We start from the raw sequence: 17,064 nt of genomic DNA on the forward strand, positions 1-17,064 counted from the left end.
CGGTAAAGAATGGTATTTTTTGTACGGTATTTTTTCTACCGTTGTCAGTGTGGTTACACTGGCTGCAATGTTTACGCGTGGTGTCATCACTATAGCAACAAACAAAATAGAATAATGCTATAATAATAAATCTAATTAACGCATTTCTGACTGGCTGGACTCGACTATGAGTGGGAATGAGCTACACGGATTCGGACGATACAGATATTTTGCTTTTAGCGCCTAATTATTACACGGATATGATGAGCGCAGGCGCAGCAGCAGATGCGCAGGCCATGCCCCCACCTCCTGCGCCCACAAGTGCTGCTTATCAGTTTCTGAACCCCAGCAAGAAGTTGGAGCTGAATAACATTAATGCACGGTTGCAGAACATCGGACTAGATGCAGAGGATAATCGGGACTTTGAATTACCCTCTGATATATCTACAATATCCATGAACACAGTGAGAAACGGAGCCGGACGGCCAAATCGGGAGCTTCATGGCATGATTCACTCCACACCAAAGAGTGGTTCTGTGGAGCCTCTCCGTCATCGACCTTTGGAGGAAAACATTCTCCTGGAAATTGATCACTACCTAGACGAAAACAAGGCGAATCGATGGCAACGGCAGGACCACCACCTCCATCACCACAGTGATGATCATCTTCGAAACGAACGGTTGGTGCATGAGAATCATCCGACAACCACGTCTCTGCCCAGTTTGCGACTTGCTTCTTCCGGTGCTGCTTCAGTGGAAGCTGCCAGAGGAGCCCGAAATAGTATAAACGAGAACAAGCTTATCAGTTTGAGTGATCTTTGGGGAAAGAGCAGTTTGGGTAGAACTGTTCTAGACAACAACTCTCCCAACCGACTATTGTGTAGTCCTTCCTTGAAAGAGGAACAACTCAGGAGGCAGCATCTGGAGAAAGCTGTCCATACCCTACAAACCCAACTGCTGGAGTATCAGCAGCGTATCTCAGTGGCAATAGAGGTGGATCGCTCCAAGGATGCTGCTCTCAGTGAAGCAGAACAAACAACTCAGAGTCTCAACTACGAGGTACAGCAACTGCGTGATGCTCTACACAGGCTGGAGGCGGACAGGGGCGAATCTCAGGGTAAGATTGATGCCCTCCAGCACGAGTTGTCGCAGGCGGTCAACTTGGCCACCAAGTTCCAGGAAAAGAACGATAAACTGGAAGGTGAACTGGAACATCGCAGGCAAGATGCCAAGGATTGGGACGAAAGACTAGAGCAACTAGAAATGCAACTGAACAGTAGCAAAAAAGCGGAGGAGCTATCTCATGCCGAGCTTAACAAGCTGAGAGACAAGTTTGCCAAAGTAGACTACCAGCAGGAGAAGGTAAAATGGCAATGGGAATGTGCATTGATAAATTCTTAACCCTTTATCGTTTAAGCTAAAAGCCCGCATAGAGGAACTGGAAAAGGACAAAATCACGCTTACGCACCAAAAAGAAATGCTTCAGGAATATCATCAAAAGCAAAAAGCTAGAGCGGATTCTTTAGAGACCCAACGCAAATCCCTCCAAGAAACACTGGCTAATCTAACCGAAACTGAGGTTGTTCTTAAGACCCCGTAAAATATAATCAGTTATTAAATATTATCATTCTTTTTTAGACCAATCTTAAGAAGAAATTAGAAATACAGCAGAAATCCTTAAAGCAGTATTACCAACAACAAATGGAAATTGTGGTGGCAAAAAAGGTGCAGGAATTTCAGGACCAATTGGACAAAAACGAGGAGAATTTGAAAAGCGAAGCTCGCGAGCGAGAAAGACTGATAGCCGAGAGGGCTGTAAAGCAGCTTGAAATGATAAACGAGAAAAACAACCAGGAACTGAATCTCATCCAGGAGAAGCACAACGAAGAGGTGGAGCTGTACCGCCTTCAGCTGGCAAATGCCTCTAAAAAGATCGATGAATTGGATCTTAAGCTTAGTTGTTACAAAACAAAGCGGTAAGATATAAAACTAATTGGCTGTTGTGATATAAAATGTAATTTTTAATCCCAGTGCTGATATCGCGGAGAAGCTTCATGGAGTAATGGAGGCACAATGGCAGCAGGCACTTGCCATACTCACAACGCCTAGTCAAAACTCCTTGATGCAAGCCAGTGACACTGAAGGGGAATCTCCTGAACTAAACAATGCACGCATGTATCCGGAAACACCCAAGACAAGTAAATCGCAGCGCAGCAACAGCACGGAGAAGAACAACCTGGACGTGGTGGGAAAACGGGATCCACCCTCCCCGATGGACAAGCTGCAGGCCTATATAGAGCTGCTCCTCAGCAAGTCGCCCAGTGACTTTGACAAACTCGATGAGATCTTAGCCATGACGGCCAAACAGGGAAGCAAGCAAAGTAAACCAAAAAGCGGAAGTGGCAACTGTAAGCCTCCACCCTGGAAGTGCTGACAACAAGAGAAGCTTTTGATAAGTAATATTGTATTAAGTATTACCTTTAGTTTGATAAGCATTAGTCCCTTAAGTACTCCCTACAATGTATATTGTATTCTGCTTGGAATTTTTGAAAGTAAATCCATTAGTTTCTGCAAAATATGATTGTTTATTTGATAATATCAACAATTGAAGGCAGCGCAGGCATTTGTATGCGGCACGGGGAAAACAAATACGAAAGTTAAATAATAATAAAAGTTTTGGTACAAAAGGTGTATTTTACAGCTCTATGAGACTTAAGCCTACAAATCTTATAGTCTTTTGATATATCAATTTTGTGGCGGTCGCAAGGGAATGCCTATTTTAATATCTTTTAGAAGGAAACATTCTCGGCGACCGGACAAAAAATTGTTCTTTGATTCAGCTGCTTTTTATGTGTCTGTCATTGATATGCTTTGAGTTTAGTTATTGAGTATGTTGAGTGCTCGAACTGATCCTATTCCCATCAACCTTATTTGTAGACGATTTGTGGGAACTTCGGGGCATTCCCATACAGACCCTCTGACTCCCAGACTTGAATGTGGGATTCTCGCGTTAGCACCACCAAATGCTGATGTGTTGAGTAGCAAATGCTATAATAGGGAAAACCATTAGGCATACTTTTATTCGAATATTAAGTCACCCTAGTCCTTACCTCCGAATAGGCGAAGTGCCTGTAGTCAGTTCACTGACAAAGCTTAGGTTCCAACTGGACCAAAAACGCACAAATCCGCCTTCCACAGCGGTGGCTATCACATTGACTCCCACTCCCTCCTTGATGTACGAGTAGCAAACGGCTAGGATGCGATCCTCGTGCACTAGATGCTGCACATATCGCGCGTTGACCGAGTGCAGCCTCAAAATAGACTTCCCGTTGGGATTTACATTCACATTGACGAAGTCATCCAGGCTTTCTTCCGTGACCTCGAAGCATTCGTCGGCGACGTTGAGGGAATTGGGTCGTGTCGCCGTTGTTAAAGGCTTTGCATCCGAGCTGACGGTTGAAGGTTGGGGCAGAGTATGTACTGTGACAATGTCCCCCAGCGTGGGACTGATGGCCACATGCGTTATAGGGGATTGATGAATTTCTGCCGGGCGGGCAATTGTTCGTACATAGCTCCAGCTGCAGGAGTATTATAGTTAAGAAACTAATATAGAAAACATTAAAATGTTCACTTACTCATTGAGATCCCAGATAACGGCTATGCCATCGCGTCCCGCAGTCACGGCAATCTTAAACTCCACGGACAGGGTTATGCAGGTGATTTCGTCAGTGTGCCGTACCAGCAAAGTGGGTCCCAGCCAGTTAAGATCGGCTCCATCCCTCTGGAAAGCGTCGCTGCCGGAGATGTTGCTGGCTGAGTTAACTGATGATGCAGAATTGGTGGAGTGGAGATTTCCCATCTCATCCACCCTTTCCGGCACACCGCCTCCTATTCCTTTGCTGGTCATCTTCCGGAAGGCAGAGTTGTAGGATAAACTGAATCCGCGGGCATAGCTCTGCCTGCTCTTTGCTGAGGCTCGTTGCTGGGAATCCATTCCTCCAGTGCACTTGTACACACTTATCCGGCCGGATTTGTGGCCAAACCAAAGTTGACTCGTGTTCACATCACATCCACAAGCAGTGATATCGTCGAAGGTCCCATTGTGCAGGAGGTTCTTTGGCTTGGCCTGTGGTTTGTTGAGTGGTTGGATCCTTACAATGCGATCATCGTAACCCCAGGAGATTACGTTGTAAGTATCGGGCTCAGCTCCCTGCATCACACTCGCCCTTCCCGGAAGAGCATATACCACGTTGGTGTTGCTGAAGCTTACCAAATGCTCAGTGCCTGGTATTTTGTGGATGTTTGCCCATGAGGGAGCTTTCAGCTGCGGCGATCCCACATAGACCCCCCATCGCAGACCCCGTACAGTGGACACTATTGGTTTGTCAACCAGTGAGTAGTCAAGAGCCTTAGTCGCCGGATGTGGTGACTTGAAGAGCTGTCTAGGCATTTGACCATATGTCTTCACCATTGTCTTGACTGCTTCTCTTTCAATGGGATCGCTGATCTCGGAGTCCAGGAATACGGCGTAGGTCTGGAGTTTAAGAAAAAGAAAATAAGTATCAATAAATTTTATAAGGTATCATTACTGACCGCTGGATGAAACACATTAATGGCTTCTACAGCACTCTCCCCACTCTGTTTATAGCCGTAGATCAGGTCTATCCAATTATGTATCTGATTCCGCACCAGTTCCGACTCCAAAGCCTGTCGGTGGATTAGCACAAAGAGACGGGAGTCCCGCTGACACCATGGAGGCAGTGAGACATCCTCCACCCGTTCCCCATTCTGTCGACAACCGAACTTAAAGCGCTCAAAATTCTCAAACATCTCCGGCAGGCAGAAGAATTCCGGAATGAGTTCCTTCACATCTGTGGGACTATCTTGGCTGGCTAGCTTCCAAGTTGTGTTAAGGGCATGGAACGTGCGATCCGGTAGATCGAAATCATTGTCTTGGTAGCGGAGGAAATAGCTGGTAAACGGTGGAACTCTTACTAGGAAATGAAGCACAGTGCCGGAATTCGAGTAATGAGAGCTGTAGTGATACGGCTTAAGGATCAGGGAGCCCATGGTTGTATTGGTGCTATCAATGTACTGCAAGGATCAACAAAAAATGTACATCAATCACAAATTATTTATGGATAAGATCATTTCCTCTTACCGTATAATTGCTGATGTAGTGCTTCTCGTTCTCTTCCAGCTGCACGGCAATGGGTCGTCCAAGACGTCTGAAGTTATGTCCCTCCCTCAGATCCAAAATCTCCGAGTTGTAGTTGGCCAGCACCCAGGGAAATACTGGATACTGCATGAGATCGTTGTAAGTACGCCCGGCGATTTGGTTTAAAGTCATTAGGTACTCCCAGTTGGTGAGGAGACCCTCGCGCCACTGCTGGGTGATGGCCAGCACCTTGGCCTGATCAGGCGTGGCTACGATTTTATCACAGAATACCTCGCGCATGATCTTCCAGTCGTCGGCGTTCTGCAGCGAGAAGAACAGCGACTTGTTGGTGTCCAGGAGTATCTCGAATGCCAGTTCTTGGTGCTGGTAACGCTTCAGCCAGATCTCCGTTATGTTGGCGATATCACAGTTAACGTTGAAGTACCGACACCGGTAGGTAGCCAGGAAGTAGAGTTTTAGATCAGTGATTATAATCTCACCCTCGATCTCCCCATCCACAGGCAGGAATTTGGCCGCAAAGTTGTACAAAATTTGGGAATTCAGCGATATGTTCAATTGCTGATCGTAACTGGCTATCAGGTAATCCAGAGGTCGTACATATGGCTCCAGATCTTCGCGTTGCCCTTGCCCTGGTCTATATTCATTCATAAAGAAGCGGCGATCAATGTCGAGGTGACAGCGACGTAGACGAGTGTGAACTCGGGAGGGTCCCTCTGTATCGTCCAGTTCCCAAGAACTGCGGAGAGATCTTTGGTTAACTATATTCTTTAAATATATTTTTCCCTAGCTTACCATTCAGCTCTTTCAGCAGAGTGCCAAGGAGCGCCCTCGTGCGTCATTCGACGTATGATCTCCAGCCACTTGGTGTAGGTATAGGTATCATCGTACACCTTCATGTGACACATTAGAGCTTTGCGTTCAGCATTCTGAAAGCGTTCAGGGTTATCAAATGGATATTTAAAACTCTTCCCGATTGTAACTAACCTGTAGCTCTGCCACCTTTCTGGTAGTCACCATAGACGACTCTATGCAGTGCTGAACCAATGGCTCAAACCTATACACAGTCTTTTCCAGCAATGTCTTCTGCTTGGCAGCCATATTGCTGCGATTCTGATCCAGGCGATCCAACTCATGTACCAGATTCCACGAGGAATCATTCTCCTTGATACCCAAGGCATCACAAAGTCGCTGAAGGTTCTCTATAGGCTCCGCCAAGTCCTCAAGCAAAGACAGCCAGAGTAGCGCTTTGATCATTTTGCCATCACAGATGATTGCCCGCTGAAACTCATCTTGTTGGGATCGCCACAAAGCGTCTACAATGTAGGAGCGCAGATCCCGTGGACGCGAAGGTTGCAAGCCCCAGGCAATGAAGTTGTTGCACCGCTGATTGCTGGAAATCCCATAGGAAACGAGCAGCTGGAAAAGAGCAAGTTCCTGGGAACTGGCCACGTAGGTGGGTCCGGTAGTCTGGCCCACACCAACGGTGAAGAACTGGGTGCAACGATCGATAAGCAGTTCCACCCGGGTGCGTAGTTCCGTTTGACTCAGAGCAGAATCATTAGTCATTGCAATTCGGAAACTGTTGGGCTCAAAGAACTTCGTGAGCCACTCAAGCTGAAGTTGAGCTTGGACAGTGCGAAAACTGCGCATTATCAGCTGAGGTTGCTTGTCCTGGTAGAAGGCCAGTAGGTTGAGGATGTCCCAAACGAGCTGGTGGAGTATATTAGGGATATTATAGAAATCAGATTTGTCTATTTCTGAAAGTACTCACATTTATCTGCCCCACAGAACGCAGAGCTCGCTCACCAATACTCGTCAGTAGTTCAACAATGGATTCATCCACGTTGGATTGACCCAGTCGTAAGGAGTAGATCTTGTAGAGTGCCTTGACTGAACACTGCAGCAGTCCTGCCTCAATCAGACATGCCTGATCATCAGGATTCTAGAAAGAGATGACAAATAGATTCGTAAAGGACGGAATTTAAAATTGGAAAATTTCTATTTAACCTGCATAAAAAGTCGTTGGAGTGCTTTAAACACCCTCTGAGGATCCGCTCCCTCCGCTATGGCCAGCAGAGATTGGAGTGCAAAGCGCTGACGAATCCTCAGGGGTGTTTCACAGTTGAGCATATCCGTCAAATTGCCATGCATCCCGCTTATCCAAGCCAGGCAGGCCTCAAACATGCCAATATCACATCCATGGATGGTCAACTGATTGGCCAAATGCAGGGGATACATCAATTTGGTAGCAGCATTCAGCTCCCCGCTAGGCAGACGTTTTGTTAGCACATCCAGCAACTGAATAATAGCCTGTCGAACGGCACAGCTACGTTGATTGGCAAGAACTAGGAGCAATTCCAGTTTTACGTAGTGACGGGTGACGACATCCACTGAGGAATCAGGCAGTAGACATAAGAAGTCCTTCAATAGGATAAGAAGGCGTTGCTGCAGACGGATGATTCCCTGCTGATCGTAGAAGTCTGTTTTTCTATTTGGCAGTGACGACTGCCCAGAGCTGGGAGTACTATGTCCCGAAGGCTGCCAGATCTTCCCGAGGTGCAAATGTGGGTGAATGCGCCTGCGAGCTATCTTCAACGGACTCCGCTTGGGACTGTTGGTACTTGTGGGATGCCGTCGCTTGAATTTCAAACGCCAGCGAGTCGCCTCCACAGGACTGAGCAGTCTCAAGGCTGTCTTGTTCAGATTCGAGCAGTCGGCCATCTGTTCCAGTTGCTCTTCGAATTCGTTAACAGCTTTTCTGTAGCCGGATGTATTGGCATGGAGACGTCGCAATTTTTTTATTCTCTCCGCTCTCTCAGGATCCAGTTCCTGGGGCTGGGGATGCAATTGCCTCCGCAGAGAAGTGGTCACCCTGCTCAAATTGGCTGCTACCAGGGATCTTTCCTTAGCCGGTTGTTGAGCCGTAAGGAGGAAGTAGAAGTGCGAGCGATCGTGGGTCACATAACACTCGCTGGGCTTGTGGAGCAGCAGGAGTAATTTCATGATCTCATCCAGCATAGAGGAATCAGGAGGTGATCCAGCAAACACTGCCAGAATCTGGACAAAACACTCGGCTGCATACGGCGATATCTGAACCGGGCTGGGAGACTCTATCACATATACCTTGCACAGGTTGAGAAGGGCTCCCAGCAAACCGGATTTTTGGAGTTGTTCCATGTTAAAATCTCTTTGCGGATGCTTGTCCCTTGTGAGAGCCAAAATACAGCGGAAAAGCATATCTAGTACATCGGAGTGGGTGGCTCCGGAGCGATGCCAGTCGGAATAGCGCTGCAGTATAGCCAGAAGCAGACGAGGATACACCAGAGTAGCCATTGTGTTGTCGTTGACATTCAGAGAATCACCCTTCCGACTGATCAGAGCCTGGGAACACGCATTGTTCACAATGCTTCGGAGTAACTGGACATCCTTGCAGCACTTCTCCGATTTGATCACGTAGCCAATTAGAGCCAGATAGTCCTGACGCTGAAACTCCGTGTATAGCTGTGTATCTGAATGAGCTACCTGAAGCAACAGATCCAAAGCCAAAGCCTGGGTGTTTGCATTGCCAATGAGTTCAACAATCTGGAAAGAAGGAGATTCTTCATTACGAAATTCTTGAGAGAACAAGAATCCGACTCACCCTGGCAAAGAGATACAACAGCGTGGAGAGTCCACCGCTGAGGCTTGTGGCTGACTGAAGGGTCTGTGGTTGGTGTTGCTGCAGTTCCCCATAAAGCATATGTCCGTAAGGCTGCCCATAACAGCCCATGTCCAGTTCCTGGCTAGCATCGTAGCTCATCACTAGATCCGGCTGCTGAGCCGTGTAAACCAGAACTCTCGCCTGCCTCAACCTGCGCATGCAGTCAAGATGGTTGCCGAAATTCGAGGTCGCCAACTTGCTTAGAGTTACGAAGCCATAGTTGGGCTTCCAGTTGGCCACTTGGCACTGTGTGAACTCGGTGAAATCTGGTCCCATGGCCGTGAGATTCATCAAGAGCAAAGGATCCACCAGACGACGCCTGAAGAGGATCACATTTGATAGGGCGTATCGGGGGGCTGAACCATCTAGAGTGGATCGCGAGGAGGAGCTGCTGCCGGGACTCTTGGTCGGTTGACCTTCACCAATAGCAAGCAATTGAAAGCTGTGTACCCTAGTGAGCTGACGTAGATTGTGGAAAGGCAAACGCATAGTGTGTTGCTCCAAACCATCCAGAAATATGCTGATCTCTACGGCATCTCCTTGCTGCTGCAGGCCGAAGACCAAATGCATCCACTTGTGACGTGGTAATCGTAAATGCTGCAACTGCACGGCGGTGCCCTCGAAGTAGCCACCAGATGAATCCGGAGAAGTCTGATGACCATTGAGCAAGTGCATCTGCCCAAAGCTATTGAGCAGCGCTAGCTTGGTCTGCTTGAGGGCTTGTCGAATGGTTCCCGCATTTGCCGCCTGAGTGTTTGCTGAAATTACGGAGGCCGTATCTGCGTTGGCCTCTATATGCTCATCCACGCGTACTGGAGCTAGTTGCTCATTTGGTTTGACTAACTCGAAGACTAGCTGCATGTTGTGGCTGATGTAAATGCTGACCATGGCTTGATTGGTCCCCAAAGAAAGAAGGTGGAGTTTCTAAGGAAGATGTGGATAAGTTAAAGTGGGTTGAGATACTTGTTTGCTCACTGTTAGATCCTCTCCTGAATAGCGCGTCTCATCATCGTTGAATTGCATGGAGCTACGGTGCATCTGCTGACCTCTTAACTCCAACCATAATGACAGGGTCAGGCCATCTGGTTGCCATAGACGTGTTTGGGTAACCGGGAAAATGCAAGCGGCCCGAGTAAACAGCGTACTCGTTTGGCACTGTTGGTGATGGAGACGCACTCTTTCGATCTGTTCGCTGACCAGCGGCTCCGAGGTGATCACTATTTTGCCATCCGTATTGATTGGAAAGTCCAACTCCATGCAGGGCTGGGCTTTACGGAGCGATCCAGAGGAGATATGGTGCATGTGCCTCATCAACAGATCCACGGGAGGGTGTCTGGAGGCCAGGATGGAGTAGTAACACTGCAGCACCTCAGGAGTGTTTAGATGGGTAACCAACTCGAGGATCGATTGCTGCAGTTCTGAAAGCGATCGACAATAAGTTTACGAAGGGATTTATAAGGAATTCTTTAGCTTACCCCTCAATCTCGGATCACTGCAGCTTAGGATCGGCGAAAAACCTTTGAGCAGGCACAGTGGACCACCGAGGTAATCCCTGATGACAAACAGCCGATTGGCCAATTGAGTTAGGCTCTCGGTCCATCCATTTGGTTGCTTGATGCAGAGAAGAGACAATTCCGCCAGCATTTGCACCACCAGCTGGCTGAGGCCTTGGTGCATGATGTGGGTTCGATAGCGGGAAGATGGCTGAAACGGGGTCCACGATTCGTTGGCTGCCATCACGCCACCATTGAGTTCACATTCGGATTCGCTGAGGTCCGCAATTTCGCCATCCGCCTCGTAACCCTCGTCGGCGGTGAGGTAAAACTCGTGCTCATTTTCGCTGAGCTCCAGTTCGCTGTCGGCGGCACAACTCAAGGAGGCTCGAGTGGAGAAGTAATCCGCATCCACACCTACATTCACCTCACTGGAATTGGGCCTCCTTCGTGGTGTGGGTGGAGTGGCCAGCGAGTTCTTGGCCGGCAACTTGACGGGCTGCAATCTGGGTAGCTCCACGCTGCCGCTGTTGAAAGATCTGGCACGTGGTCTTGGTTGCTGGGAATCGGCCGATGGACTGCTGACCACGCCCGCTGGTTCTTGATGAGTGCTTGACAGCTCAGCAATCTTGAGCAGAGTCTGTAGAGTCTGAATGACCGCATTATCCCTGGCATGCTGATCCCCATGATCCGACCAATTATCCGTGGCATGGTTTAAAATAATGGCTCGCAGCTTGCGCAGGTGCTTCTGCATCTTCTCCACTGTGAGGAAAGGTAGATAAGAGGCGGATTAGTTAGATAAATGCTTTTGATGTCTGACTGACTGACTGATAACCCGCGTCTATATCTTCCGTAAACTGGAGCAAGTCGTCAGCGCTGGACGAGCGCCAAAGCAAAAGTGTCGCCTCTTGTCTGGAATGTATCTCGTTTCGGTGCCTATCTCTGTCTGTTTTCTCTGTCTGTATGTGCGATGTTGTAACTTGTGTACCCAGAAATTCAATCCCAGCAGGCAGAGCCTTGTAAATGCCGCGTATTATACTCCGAGCGACCGATTGACTAACTGTCTGCCTAGCTGGCTTATAATTAACTCTCCTAGTCCGCAGCCACAATCACAACCACAACGCGCCGTTATTAGCTAGAGTCTAGAATCTAGAGCTGGATTGGAGGTGAATGTGGGTGCCTTGTTCTTGTCCCACTTCTAGGGCTTCCCCCGAGAACCCACTGCCAGCACTGTTGTGCATTGTCTATTGTCTATTGCCTATTGGCAACGCATTAGCCGCGGAATGCCGTGGAACCCACCAGATGGACGCTTAACCAAGGCAGGAAAGTAATGCTCTTTCATTTTTAATACACTCCTGATGATGCTATGCGAGTTTTTTTTATAAAATTGCTAACGAACCAAGAATTTGAATTTTAATGACAATATTCATAGTTCCCTTGAAAATAATATAGTTTTATAGTTAACAACAATTTTTTATTTCTACAAACTCAACTGATGAGTAATTAAACTTATCCGCCAAAACCATTGATTAATAAATAATAGTTAGTCTAGCTAGTCATTTCAGTCTCTACATATGAATCCATATACTCAATATACCCCATTTTCTTCGCCAACAACCAAACAATCTCTGACACTTACCTTCTTCGTTTTGGAAACCCTTGATGCAGATGGCCATGGTCGCCTCGAAGAGTTTCAGCAAGAGTTTCTTGCATTCCCCGTTGGGTTCGTACAGGCAGAACAAATCCGCATCAATATTAGCACTTGTCGGAGTGTTAGCACTTCCGCCGCTCCCCGGACTACCGCCAAACAGGGAACCCACCATGCTGAATAGTTTGTTGATTATGCCATCGGCAGAAGCCACTTCCTCTTGATTTAAAAGATCCAGTGAGTTACTGGGGCAATCCTTTCTGGGCTGATTGCCACGGATGTCGAAGAGGATAATGCTTTCATCCGGTTCGCCGGAAAGGAGTTTTTGCAGGAACGAGGGTGTGGTCATGTCCCGTGAGTAACTATCGTAATTGTTAATCACCGATGCGTAATCCAGAGGAGAATCCGCGTAGTCCGAACTGCCAGCCGTTGTGACGGAGACTGAACTAGAGCCACCGAGTGGCAGCTGCGAGACCAGGGTTTCCAATGAACTTGAGCCGCATATACCAGCAGTGGGTGTGGTTGCGGTGGACGATGTGGTTGCTCCCATTGCGGCTTTCGGCAGCATGAGGAAACAGCCCAAAGCATTGTAGTTTAGCTTCAAAATGTCAACGATGTTTTTATCCCCATGTCGTAGCTTCTTTTCCTCTGGAAGCTGCTCGGCCGTTGGCGTCTCCACCTCCTCATCCTCGTTATCCAGCATTTCCACGGGTATCGAGTAGATTTTGGCAAATTCGTTGTAGAACAATTGACTTGTCTTCAGAAGCTCAAAATTCAGGGTCCATTGCAGGGCTGTAATATAGAGTATATCTGCTGGCTTGTGACCTTCAAGCTTGGGGGGATTGGAGCCCTCATCCAGCCAGAATTTAATGCCGGAGTTCTTTGAACACTTGTGCAGCAGAGACTGGAACAGCTGAGAAGCCCTGTCACTACTATTCAGCTGAAGTTGGATGAGTCTCCTGCTTAACGTTATTTGCTCCTGGCTGTTTTCACCGAGAAAAGCTATGTTATCAATGCCCACCTTGATCAGATCACATACTCCCCGCTGGAGTTCAGGTATAGCTAACAAGTCCTGCATATAACGGATGTTCTCCTCGTTGTAGAAAGCTTTAACCAGGCGAATATCGCTCAGGTACATCACAAAGATGCTGAGGCATTCGTGCAGAGCTCTGTAGTTCTCTAATTTGGGATGTAGAGAAGCGACTTTGCTATTTCTTCTTTGTCCTTCTTTACTTTCAATCAGCTCTTTATACTGCCTGAAAATCGGAAGAGCTACCTCCGCTAGAATTCCAGAGGCCAAATCATAGGACAGCAGATAGGCGATATGTTTCAAGTGCTTCAGGAACAGCAACATTGCGGGGGTGTTCAGCAGGGCTTTATAGTTCTCCTTGTATATGTTCAGCAAAGCCATGTGGAAGACAGGGGATTTGAGTTTATCCTCACATCCAGGACATCCCTGAGGATTCCGCTTCACAAAGATGGTGTGCAGAACATTATAATGCAAAAACTTATAAGCACACTTTTGGTAACCGCTGGAAAGTTGAGTTGCTAGTTGAAGGCAAGTGGCGTAGTTTCTTGCATTGTAGTGACAGCAACAACTTCCAGTACGAAGAAGACTCCTCACACTGTGCTCCTGAAGCTCCGCCTCTAGGCTAGGCAGCAGGTGGTAAAGTTTCCCCTGGAAAAAGCAGCTCAGGGAGTTGGCTCCCAGGCAATGAAGTTGACTGCTCCTCTGTCTTTTATGTCGCGGATGTTGCTGCTGCTTGGGCAAAGCGGTGGATGCACTGCTCTCCATGAGACTCTGCAGGTGCTGCTCCTGCCTTGAGAGGTTGTCCGTTAGGCGCAGCAGCATCTTGTATATATGCAGGAATATGGCAGTAGAGAAGTTCGTTGACTTCGCTGCTTCTTGCAAAACTTCAAAGCAGGCATCAAAGTTCCTCACATCGATTTGATTCAACTCCTTAACGCCATTATCCACCAGATTATGGAGGGTGCCAAACATAATGTATAGCACACCATGGGCCAGCAGGGGACTCCTTCGGTTGGCGGTCAGTGCATAAAGGAGTTGGCCGAAATTGCTATTGAAATCATGGACATTCGGTTGCTGCTGCTCCAGAACGTAAAAGTTGTTTACACAATGGGCTATTAATTGGAGCAGCTCAAATTTAATGATCTCGTCATTATCGCCTGCTGAATCCTCCTCCAGACTGGCGCACAAGTGTCCCAGTGCGAAGTTGTGAACAGTCACGCTCAACTGTGATTCCTGTTCGGCATCCACGCACCTGGTGAGCAATTGGATGAGTAACAGGGCCAGATCATCACTGCTCTTTGTTGTCTCCTTAAAGTCTTCGAAGTTCGATATGATGGCCTTGGATATGTTATTGGATAATTGACCTTTTTGCGGATGCTGGCGTCGCAACTTTTTGCTTTGCGAATTGAGGTAGAAACTGCCGATGAACTGGGATATGCTGGTCAAGGGAAGTAGTGGCTCGTTTGACGGGCTCCACTTGCAGTTGGGGAACAGGTTGATGCACAGCTGACACAGGCTCTTTTGTGAAGCAATATGCTGCAGGTAGAGGAAGGTAATTGATTAAATGTCCTAAAATGATGGGCTTGGGTAAGTAAATACTCAAAAGTTACATTTTAAATATAAACTTAGAAGGTTGGAATGTGGTTGCTTTCAACCACATTTCACATTTTTAAAGATAAGAAACTGTGGCTTTGTTACTAAGTAAGACATTAAATAGTAACATAAATTTTAATTTATAAAAATGAACCACAAGTTTGAAAATAATTAATAAAATCTTATCTGTAAAAACCAATTAAATCGAATCATCCTTATCATCCTTATATATTTTAATGAAGCACTTTAAACTTGCCTTGATATCCACGCGCAGCAGAAAAGCCAACAAGTGATGACCCAATTTATCAGTGAGGAAAGTCCGCAGGGCAAGAATCTTATTGCAATCACTGGGAGTGCTGAGTATTAGCTGCAACAGGTATAAGTTTAGAGGACTAGACTAGAAAGAGGTATTGCTTGGACCTAACCTGGGCTAGATTATGCTGCTTGCGCAGCTGCTTAATGCACTTATCCTGTTGTTCCGGTTCCTGCTCTGGACTACTTCCCTGAGATCTCTTCGCCTCGCTGATGATTTGATAGACCTGTTCTAACAAATAGGAACAAAGTTCCTCTGGCATCAGGTTGAAGTGGCTGCCAAAATAGAAAACCATTTAGTCATATTATAAATCATCAAATTTTACTATGATTGGCTAGCAACGTTATTAAAAAGTGCTTAAAGTAAAAAACTTTAAGAGATAACATTATTCTTTAAGAGGACTTTTGTATATCATGGTGTTATTAGCATATCAGCTAGTTTTACCTATTAAGCCATGCATCTTCCAAGGTCTTATCATCCAGAAACTGGAAATTATACAGCAGCAGCCAGAGCCAGTGGTCCTGTGAATGGCAAAATGAGAAAGGGAAAACAGCGATAAGACCTGAGAATGTGAATGGGCGAAGGAGAATCGCACAAACCTTGACACTCGCATCTTCGAGCTCCGAGGCCTGGAGATATTGGCTCCACAGTCCGATCAGGGTATCCAGCAGCAGTAGCTGATCCTCCTTCACCTCCATCCCGGCCATGGAGAATCACAGATAGTGTTGCCTTCTAACAGGCACGTCGAAGAGTCTGCTCCGGCTGGTCAGCAGCTCCTCGGTCATCGGGCAACGTTGTGGACGCTTGGAGCGATGAGACCAAACTGAACGCGGCGATCGAAGGAGAACGCCAGCTGTAATTACGGAGAAAAGTAAATACAGTTGTACTTCTATAATCGACTTTATCTTTCTTATAAGAATTACAAGTGGTGGAGATTCATATTGGGTAAATATTGATTCCTGAAGCATTTTGTGTGATTATCGAATTAGCTTGAAGATTTTATTTTATGTATATAAGAGATTAAAATAACAATGTTCGTCTTACAGAAGTTTTACTGCATCTCTTTTGTGCGTGAGATTACGTGCAGTGGTCAGGAGGAGGATGGGAAGCTGGTGTAGGAGTGAGAAGGCGGAGTGGGATGAAGAGGCCACGATGATTACTTATTTGCTCAGAGGCAGTAGGCCGGTGATGTTGATAATTCGGTGCAGAGTGGAGTGGAAACTTTGGTTGTTGTTGCGGAAAACTATTAAGATTGCTATTTATAGCGGTTCGGATGGGTGGCATTGCATCTGGATCGGTGGCTTTCGGTGGGTTGCCAAGCCGGTAAAAATGATAGTGAGCGGGGACGGGATGGGTGGTTCGGTGGTTTCGATGGAGCTCCAACCAAGTAAACAGCTGGCAATGAAGCGTGTCTGTAACGGCCACTGAATCTGAGATAAGCTCGAAACTATGCAAATCGAAGGAGGAAACCATCTCCTTTTGCATCTTATCAGAACACAGAAAACTTTACATATAGAATACTCAACATTTGAACCGCAACAACTTCTATTTATCAACTGCGCAGCACCGAAATTATTCATTCCATTCTAGCATATAGTATTTGGGATTCACCAAGTGTAAAATTTATAATTTATTAGCCATAGCTCACCGAAGGAAATTGCAATTTTCGTGGATCAGCAACAACAAGTTATTTCAGCAAGACATTTTCTTTTTTTATTTGTTATTTTCTTGTTATTTTAACAATTTTAGCAATTCTGTTTTTGTTGATTCCGCTATGTTGGTGTTGTGTGTGTGAGCGGTTGTAGTTGTAGTTGCGCCTGTGTTGGTAACGCTTCTATTGTTTGCTACGGAATAAACAATTGCAAAAATGTTGTTATTGTTGCCATCAGCTGATGGCAAAACGCGTTTCAACTGTAGGTCACACTTTAAATCGATTTCAAAACGAATCGATTTTAAAAACTATTCATACATGAAAATAAAATTTAAAACAGGAAAATTTTTTGCATTTTAAAGGTTTGTCTTACCCTTCTTGATACCATTTTAAAATTATTTTTCAATTATAAGCAACAGCTGTTTCTTATGAACCATTTTTAAAAGCAGGTTATCGAACTAAATTCAAAGAACTAGTTC

At 46.4% G+C, this 17,064-nt stretch overlaps 2 protein-coding genes across 2 annotated transcripts; one reads left to right on the plus strand and one right to left on the minus strand.

Annotated features, from left to right (window-relative positions):
• The first annotated feature begins 68 nt into the window (after positions 1 to 68).
• LOC108113734 (centrobin) lies at positions 69 to 2,466 on the plus strand. Its single transcript, XM_017224425.1, has 4 exons — positions 69 to 1,340; positions 1,396 to 1,557; positions 1,617 to 1,954; positions 2,010 to 2,466. Exons 1-4 carry the CDS (start codon positions 177 to 179, stop codon positions 2,410 to 2,412), a joined length of 2,067 nt encoding a protein of 688 aa, XP_017079914.1. The 5' UTR covers positions 69 to 176; the 3' UTR covers positions 2,413 to 2,466.
• Positions 2,467 to 2,543: 77 nt separating this feature from the next.
• On the minus strand, positions 2,544 to 16,625 carry LOC108113725 (lysosomal-trafficking regulator). Its single transcript, XM_017224413.1, has 18 exons — positions 16,583 to 16,625; positions 15,534 to 15,787; positions 15,379 to 15,455; positions 15,047 to 15,209; positions 14,878 to 14,988; positions 11,990 to 14,564; positions 10,333 to 11,112; positions 9,833 to 10,275; positions 8,798 to 9,781; positions 7,165 to 8,739; positions 6,929 to 7,099; positions 6,142 to 6,867; positions 5,950 to 6,083; positions 5,140 to 5,893; positions 4,572 to 5,072; positions 3,614 to 4,512; positions 3,089 to 3,556; positions 2,544 to 3,026 (listed from the first exon to the last, which is right to left on the minus strand). The coding sequence occupies exons 2-18, from the start codon at positions 15,639 to 15,641 to the stop codon at positions 2,906 to 2,908; spliced, it is 10,590 nt and encodes a 3,529-aa protein (XP_017079902.1). The 5' UTR covers positions 15,642 to 15,787; positions 16,583 to 16,625; the 3' UTR covers positions 2,544 to 2,905.
• Positions 16,626 to 17,064: the final 439 nt, after the last annotated feature.

The sequence above is a fragment of the Drosophila eugracilis genome, unplaced genomic scaffold, assembly GCF_018153835.1.
Source record: "Drosophila eugracilis isolate 14026-0451.02 unplaced genomic scaffold, ASM1815383v1 contig_2088, whole genome shotgun sequence".
Classification (NCBI taxonomy): domain Eukaryota; kingdom Metazoa; phylum Arthropoda; class Insecta; order Diptera; family Drosophilidae; genus Drosophila; species Drosophila eugracilis.